Source organism: Bidens hawaiensis, unplaced genomic scaffold, assembly GCF_021521415.1.
Source record: "Bidens hawaiensis isolate Kalapana, Puna unplaced genomic scaffold, B.hawaiensis_p1.1 tig00033737_1, whole genome shotgun sequence".
NCBI classification, from domain to species: Eukaryota; Viridiplantae; Streptophyta; class Magnoliopsida; order Asterales; family Asteraceae; genus Bidens; species Bidens hawaiensis.
This window is the reverse complement of record NW_027495798.1, coordinates 94,595-103,850: the sequence shown is the minus strand read 5'-3', so window position 1 is coordinate 103,850 and position 9,256 is coordinate 94,595. Positions and strand designations below refer to the sequence as shown.

The window sequence follows — 9,256 nt, the reverse complement described above, 5'->3', positions numbered from 1 at the left end:
AGGCTACCCGCAGACAGCAGGGCTACACGCACAAGACACTAGCTACTTCAGTAGTCACATGAAGGAATGAGCAAGGCGGGAACAATCCCGCCTAAATGAGCCAGTCTGATTCTGAAAGATCTTTTGTACTATACTTACCAAGGTATGGATAGGACAGACGATCTGACCAGAACAGCCCATGAGCCAATCACAGGGTGACAGCTCACCGACAACAGTGCGAGGAGGAACACCCTCTAGTACTGTTTGTCACTATTAGCCGCTGCCTACTCACCAACCCTTACTGTGGGGCATGCGCAGCCTACAGTTGGTGGAATAGTGTTACTGTTGGCCGTAACCTATTCACCAACCAGCATGGCCTGCGTACAATCCACAGTAAGTGGGACGTGCATAATCTACAGTTGGTGGAATAGTGCAGCCGACTTTGTTACTGTTGGCCGTAACCTACCCACCAACCAGTATGGCCTGTGCATAGTCTACTGTTGATTGAACAGGAATACTGTTCAGCCGGCTGTACCTTCTAGGAAACCTACCTTCGGCTATAAATACTCCAACATCTTGGAATGGTAAGATCATCTGCTATCCAGTTATCTAGCAATCTCTTAATATACACTTATATTCAGAGCAACCTAGTCTGATTCTCACGCCGGAGGGTGGTCACAAGGAGGAACCCCCCCCTTCTCAGTGACGAGCTTACGGTGTTTGTTTTGCAGGTCTCCTGAAGAACAGCCTTCTCAGCTAGATCTCATTCGTGGGAAACATTACTTAACCCCCAGATTATCTATAATCTGTACCGGGTCACTTAGTGTTTCTTCATAACTCTTAACCATCACCTTCATGCCATTAATTAGACTAGAAGACCAATTGCGATGTGTTTATTAATCTATGCAAATTTATTACAACGTTTCATATCATGATTTGGTTTCAATTATTGGTTTCGGAATTTTTCTTGCACTCCCGTATGTTCTTTTTCAGTTGTACTCGCCGACTGGGTACTTGCTTCCTTTATGCAAGCTATTTTTCATTTTTTGGGTCCCATTATATACATGATTTTTTTTTGTCATCAACGATGAGTTACTAAGTTGGTAGATCTAAAGCGATCTATCATATTATATTTCCCTATTTACAAAATGTGTGACTTGTAATTGTAATGCATAACATTACTAGAAATTATAGGAATACAAGGAAGAAATCCACGTAATTGCTACAACATAACAATATGTACGGTTGAGCCATGCACAACCCGTAAACATTTCACGATAATTTATTATATGACACGACACACAATGTTACATATGCCTCTTGTCCGCTGATTAAAACTTATGGTACCAAAACACACCTTTGTGTTCGCTATCCTCATCAGGCTCAATGTAGATGCACTCCTTAGCCTCTCTCCACATCGCCTTGAAAATGGGGGTCCGATCGATCTTATAAAACTCACCCAACACCGGCTTGATTGCATCTCGCGCCTCCTTTGCATGATAATGGGGAATGTATGAGATCAAATGATGCAAGACGTGAGTGTGTGTAACGTCATGGAAAACCCGGTTCAAGAACCCGAAGTCCCTGTCGATTGTGGATAAAGCCCCTTTGATCCAGTTCCATTCGGTCGAATCATAATGGGGCAAGGAGAGATGGGTGTGGTGCAAATACGTGATCAAAACGAAAAACATATGTACACCTAGCACGGGGATTCCGTACATGGATATCACCCAAGCAGCTCCTTTTGCTTCTACAAGACGCTTGACCACGTAAAGCACACCGAGCATACCGATATCGGATACAACCACCTGAATGCGCTCACGATCGGTGAAGATGGGGCTTAATGGATCGAAGTGGTTCGCGAACCTGCCGTATTTCTTGCCGGAAATATTTGTCAAGAGGTATAAAGGAAATCCGAGGGTTAACCTGAAAACCAAAGTGAACACTCGACCCGGTGGGTTGTTAAGAACCTTTGAGTAAATCAGAACTTTGAATTTGCGTTTAGGAATGTAAACTTCATCGTTATCGAGTGAGTTTGTGTTGGCATGGTGATTTCGATGGCTGTACTTCCATGAGAAATACGGGGTGAAAAGGAAGGAGTGGAGGAAGAACCCGACAGTGTCGTCGATCCACTGGTAGTCGCTAAAGGCGTGGTGACCGCATTCGTGACCAATGACCCACAGACCGGTGAGGATGCTGGCTTGGCAAAACCAGTAAACTGGCCATGCTATGTAGTTAAGAGGAGTGGGAATAAGAGGGATGTATGTGTTGGCTAGATAATAGAAGACATAGGCTACAATGAGGTCATGGACAACATAGTAGGATGAACGGATGACCGATCGCTCGAAGCAGTGTGCAGGGATTGCTTTCTTTAGATCGCTTAGTGAAAACGGCGGTTCAATGGGGACGCGTTCCAGGATGTTTTTGCCCTCCGATGGATCCGACATCCGGCCACCTGCACCCATGATGTTGTTGGATATAATATACTTGATCACCGACCTGCAAATATATATATATACACACACGTTAGATCGAGTGGGAAGGTGAGATTGAAATACAAGAACTTGAAAGGCTAAAGAAGAAGTTAAGAGAGACCTCAAAGAGAAGTGATGAGTGAGTTCTCTTCTGTTGGTGATTCCTTTGAGGCTCGTCACACTTCATATTTATAATCAAAACGTGCCCAAAACTTTGCTTCGTTTTCCATGGGATTTATGATTACTATAATCGCCAACTACCATCATTCAACTTTGCTACAATTTAGCAGGATAGACCAACTTTCCACAACAAAAAATAAAAAAATTAAAAATAGCATGACATGACATAATTCAACAAAATATATAATACATAATATAATAATATATATTCAAACAAATGATTAATGGATTAACTTTCTACTACAATTACGTCATATAGTAAAAAAATGAGAGCATTATTAGTTTATTATTATATTCTTTAATTTTCTTCAAATTATCATCAGTGTCTTCTAATTATACTTCATAAAGTTGACAGTCTTGTAAATGGGCTGGTTCAGTTATGACGGGTTTGAAATTATCTTTAACCAAAACTGACCCCCATTTGGCGGTTTTAAAAAATTCATTAAACGACCCGCGATTAGGTTGGTAATCGGTTAAAATCCGTTTGATTATATCGGTTATGGCTCGCTTATGTCGATTATGATTCAGTTAACGGTTATAGCGGTTAATTTTCACACCCCTAACCATATATTAGCCTCTTTTAAGATCTTCAAATTGTGTATATACAAATTGTGCATATGAATTACGAGCATAGTTCAATTTGCCCACGAATTCAACTTCAATGCAAATAAATTACTAGCGTGTTTATTAATTTATTCACAAGATTTGAAATAAAAAAAAAAAGTGGATGAATTGAAATATTAATTTCATAGTGCTTGTTAAAATATTAAAATTCCATTTGCAGGTCTCTAATCCATTGTTTATTTTTGTTGACAATTTAGAAAAGTAAATGATTCATGATTTCACGTTAATTGATTTAAGACACTAGCATGATTGCGTCGTTTATTTGACATAAACTGAATTGAATGAATTTACAATTTTATCATTACCTGTTTTTTGAAATCAAGTGCGTTCTCATAAGTCGTGTATGATAAACTATTATTGTAATTTTATCATATATATATATAGGGTTAGGTTCAAATAAAAGGTTTGATTTTTTTAAAAAGGCTAGGAAGAAGGGTATTTTTGTCTAACACTTTTATATCAAAACCCACTTAATTTAATTTCAAAAACCCACTTACATTAATTTCAAAAACCCACTTACGTAAAACCTAATTACATATTTACTCTCTACAACCACCACCACTCCACCGCCCACCGTCACCCACCGCCACCATCTTGCCGGAAAAGTCCGGAAAAACACAATGGAAAACACTATGAAAAACACAATGTAAAAAACACAATAGAAAAAACACAATGAAAAAAAAAAAACACAATGAAAAAAACACATTAAAAAACACAATTGTATGACACAATGTAAAAAATACAATGAAAAAAACACAATGAAAAAAAAACACAATGAAAAATACCATTGTTGGTGCATAGATATCAGTAGTTCATATGTCTAAAGTCTGTAATCGAGTCTGTAATATTGTTTATGTAATTGTTTGTGTAAAAGCGAAGTTGTTGACAAGTTCGCTTAGGCGAACTTGTTAACCAAGCGAAGTTGTTGACAAGTTCGCCTAGGCGAACTTGTTCAACGAGCGAAGTTATAGACAACTTCGCCTGAGGCGAAGTTGTCGTGTATTTATATTGTTTTCTGTTTACTGTTTACGGTTAATCAGTTGGTTAGTTAGCGTTTTGGTTGATCGAGTTCAGTTTACGTGAGTCTATTGACGTGAGTCTGTAAGTAACACGGTTCGAGTTATCAATATAACGTGAGTTTTGTTCGTATCGTGTGTACGTGTGTTTGTGAGATTATATTCTACGTCCGTAACGATCTACACAGGGATTCCGCACCTGTGTATATCGGGATATCTCATATGATCCGTCCAGGGAACCTACAACCATTGTATAACACAATTTTGTAAAACACAATTTGTAAAAACCCACTAATTTTTTTTAAATTTTATATTACAATATGGTACTCATATGAAAGATAAAAAGACATTCGTTATTATGGTGAATTTGTTTTTCAATAAAAACGTCGTAAAAAAAGTTATGGACGTTTTACAATGATGGGGGAATTTGGCAACAAATGTGTTATTCCTTTTATGCCCTTTCCTTTATATTCATACTTGATTTTCACATAAACAAATCTCAACCCTTCATATTCAAAATCAATGGACAAGATTACTTCTTATCCTTCCTACAAAAACTATACTTCCTATTATAATCTAACCTATATATATACATATATATAAACGGAACCTCTAAAATCCTATGTATCGCGATGTGATCGCTCCCCTATTTTACGGAAGCCACTAGATTGTTTGATTTTTAAGTAGAGGCCTCTCATTGATTTAACCCAAATTCATGGGTATAGGCCGGGTCTTACCGAAACCAGATAGCTCTTAAACGGGTTATAACATCTCATTAATCTTACCAATTATTTGATATGAAAATCCTATAAAATAGAGATATACTAAAATTTAATATCCAATTTAAAAAGAAAAAGATATTATTTATAATTAATAAACAATTTTACAGTAAAAAACATAAGCGGGTCGTGGGTCACCAAATCCAGATAGCTTTTAAACAGGTTATAACATATCATTTATTTATGAAACCCTTTCATCATCAAACCTTAAGTATATTATTAATTTTCTTACAATAAAGAAAATTAAAATAAAAAAATAAATATTAAAAAACGAAAAATGTTACGCAACGGTTCTCTCAAGCTATCAGATTACTTTATTTGTAACTGAAGGTTTCTCACGCATTTGACCCGAATTCACGGGTAAAGGTGTCACCAAACCCAGATAGTTCTTAAATGGGTTATAACATCTCATTATGTAAAACATTAACCTCATAAAATATTTGATATGAAAATCCTATAAAATAGGGATATACTAAAAATTAATATCGTATTTTATTTAAAAAAAATATATTATTTATAATTAAGGATCAATTTTATAATAAAGAAAATTAAAATCCAAAAAATAAATATTATAAAACAAAAAATGTAAAACAACCATTCTCTCAAGCCATCGGATTGCTTTATTTGTAAATGAAGGTTTTTTCACGCATTTGATCCGAATTCACGGGTAATGGTCTCACCAAACCAAGATAGCTCTTAAATGGGCTATAACATCGCATTATATTAAAAATTAATCTCATAAAATATTATATATGAAAATCCCTTAAAATAAGGATATACTAAAAATTAATATCCTATTTTATTTTAAAAAAAAGATATTCTTTATAATTAAGAAACAATTTTATAATAAAGAAAATAAACGGGTAATGGGTATCACCAAACCAAGATAGCTTTTAAACCGGATTATAACATATCATTTATTTGTGAAACCAGTTTATCATCAAACTTCAAGTATATTAATTATTAACTTTCTAACAATAAATAAAATTAAAATCCAAATATCCATATATAAATATTAAAAACGAATAATGTAAAACAATCCCCGTAACACGGGGGGATAAAATCTAGTATGTATATATATATATATATATATGTGGTGGGTTAAAATAGAAATAGATAGTTTTCTAGGAAGAGTAAGAATAGATCATACCCATTGGATCATTAGTCAATGGTTGAGATTAAAATTTACCAAAAACCGACATAGTTTCCTAGAATTACTCTTTCACATTTATAACCGACATAGTTTTCTAGAATTATTCTTTCACCATAAGTTATAATACCACATATCAAAAATCTATTGGTTTTTACCATTCCTAGAAAACTCCTTATTCTTATTTGAATCCTTTTATATATATATACACACATATATATATATATACATATCAAAAATCTATTGGTTCTTACCATTCCTAGAAAACTCCTTATTCTTATTTGAATCCTTTTCTGTGTGTGTGTGTGCACACACACACACACAGAAAAGGATTCAAATAAGAATAAGGAGTTTTCTAGGAATGGTAAGAACCAATAGATTTTTGATATGTGGCACACACACACACACACAGAGAAAAGGATTCAAATAAGAATAAGGAGTTTTCTAGGAATAGTAAGAACCAATAGATTTTTGATATGTGGCATTATAATCTATGGTGAAAGAATAATTCTAGGAAACTATGTCGGTTATAAATAGAAAAGGGTTCAAATAAGAATAAGGAGTTTTCTATGAATGGTAAGAACCAATAGATTTTTGACATGTGGCATTATAACCTATGGTGAAAGAAATAATTCTACGAAACTATGTCGATTTTTAGTAATTTTAAATCTCAATTATTAATTAACATGATCCAATGGCTATGATCTATTCCTAGTCTTCCTAGAAAACTACTTCTTTTTAGTATAACCCTCCCATATATATATATATATAGGGTAAGATTAAAATAAAAACTCACTTGAGTTGTGAAAACTCTAAAATCCATTCTCAACCACATGTTTTTAATTAAAGTTTAAATCTTGTGGTCCACAATTAAATAAAAAAACGTAAATATAAATATAACTTTTTCTCTCTCATGAAAACATATATAAAAATTAGTAAAAAATGTTAAAAATAGCAAAACAATTTTTTTTAGTTTTGGATGTTTTGTATTTATTGTTACAACATATATTACAAGTATAAAAAAACGATGTTACATAGGGTTTTCACAACTCAAGTGGGTTTTCATTCTTTACTTTCCCCATATATATATATATATATATAAAGCATGACTGAGGTGCCTCTTAAATTTTAAAAGGTACCAAACTTGCTGCTTTTAGTACGAACCATAATGCATAAAATTAAGATATTTTTGCGGCAATTTTGTCTTTTAACAATTTTGTCTTTTAGCAAAATCATGTAAGATTGATTTTAATTTATTCAAAAACAATTACAAGTTTGGTCCCTTAACTTTAATCACATTTTGTTAATTTATAAAATAGTTACATATATACCCCTTATTTTAAACCTAATACCCTCACAACGTTTTTACGCTTATAACTTTTTCAGACGTTATTATTTTTTAAAAAACATTATACAATAAAAACGAGTATTTTATTCTCTTTATTTTGAGTATGGAATTGTTATACTTTTTTCATTTAAAAAACTTAGTGTGTTACATACATGATTACCATTAAGGACCAACAAACGGGTTGGACGGGTTCGACCGTTCGGGTCATGGGTCTTTTAAGTTAAGGTTGGTATGAATCGATATAAAAATGTTAATTTGGTTTGGATTGAGTCGGGATAGGTTCGGGTCGAAAGGGGTCAAGTCAGGACGAATTTCGGGTTAGAACAGTGTTAGGCAGAACATATTGTGCGTCAAGACGCGTTCAAGGTTGTGAGTCAAGACGAATTCAATGTAGCATTATGTGTGCATCGACACCTGATTGCGCACGTACAATCGTTGTGTGGTGTGCTTACTAACAACAGTTAAGCTTCCAATGTCGCATTACGAGCATACTATCGCCGAGTTGGGCGCATACTGTTGTGAATTCACGCACTTACTGGAACGGTAACACCGATTACTCGTTCGATGTCATGTTTGCTTGCATACTCCCCTGCATCGCCCAGGCACTCGGATATATAACAAAACATATCTAATACCATATGATAAAAAAAATTAAAATGCATTCAATGTTTACAATATGGTCTGGTTTCATATGGTCGGTTTCCAATATAAAACGCGAATCAAACAGTTCGCTACGGTTTGAAAATTTTGAAACCAACCAATCGACCGAAAGTAAAAAAAATAAACCCAGCCATGAAACCAAACTAATGACTGACTTAAACGCTTTCAAGGTTTTCAACCGAATCATGAACACTCATAATTGCTACGTGATTAACAGGGTCCGCGTTCAAACACCAGCTGCGTCGCGCGGGCACCCGCTTAGTGTGTGTGTGTGTGTGTGTATAGGGTTAGCATCATTTTAGAACTCTAAAAAAGTTAAGAACTTTTAGGAACTCATAACAATCAAACATTTTTTATTTTTGTTTTCATATATTAACATTGCTTGAAACTAGTTTTACCATATTTTATATAAAAAAATTTGCTACATATACAAATCATAAGTTTACATATATGCAAAATTTATGTAATAACAAATTTACATATATGTATATAAAAATTTGGATCAGTGTTGTAAAAGTCGGATTCCAAGGTCCTCGGACATCAATCTTGCCGCTTTTTCATAACTCGGCCACCATTACTCGCCAAGGTCTAACTCGGTCAAAAGTCGGAGTACTCAGGATTACTCGGCCTCCAAGGTCCACTCGACCACCAATTTATTTTTTTTAATCAAAATGCTAAAAGTAACAACAAAAAACATGAATTTTTGAATTATGTTTTTTTTCCATATGAATTATGTTTATTTTAACGTGAACTATGCTTGTCTTAACATAAATATAATATCCAATAATTATTTTATGTTATTTTTATCTTGTCTGAGTACTCCGAGTACTCCCTGCAAAGGGGTCAGCCGCCTAGGGACCGCCTAGCGAGTTTTACAACATTGATTTGGATATGTATAAAAACTAATTTTCATAATTGTAATTGTAAATGCAAATATAAAAAGTGATACATACATAAAATATGGTAAAACTAGTTTCAAGCAATGTTAATATATGAAAACAAAAATAAAAAAGTTATATACTTAGGGTTTAATAATGAAAGAGTTT

The 9,256-nt window shown here is 34.1% G+C and overlaps 1 protein-coding gene across 1 annotated transcript; it reads right to left on the bottom strand.

Moving 5' to 3' along the window:
- Positions 1 to 1,176: 1,176 nt before the first annotated feature.
- LOC143585265 (delta(12) fatty acid desaturase DES8.11) lies at positions 1,177 to 2,445 on the bottom strand. The gene has a single exon (XM_077067084.1). It carries the CDS (start codon positions 2,442 to 2,444, stop codon positions 1,311 to 1,313), a length of 1,134 nt encoding a protein of 377 aa, XP_076923199.1. The 5' UTR covers position 2,445; the 3' UTR covers positions 1,177 to 1,310.
- Between the last annotated feature and the right edge of the window lie 6,811 nt (positions 2,446 to 9,256).

What these genes read in the sequence shown, in the direction of transcription:
- LOC143585265 (XM_077067084.1), bottom strand. Translation starts at nt 2,444, where the DNA reads ATGGGTGCAGGTGGCCGGATGTCGGATCCATCGGAGGGCAAAAACATC.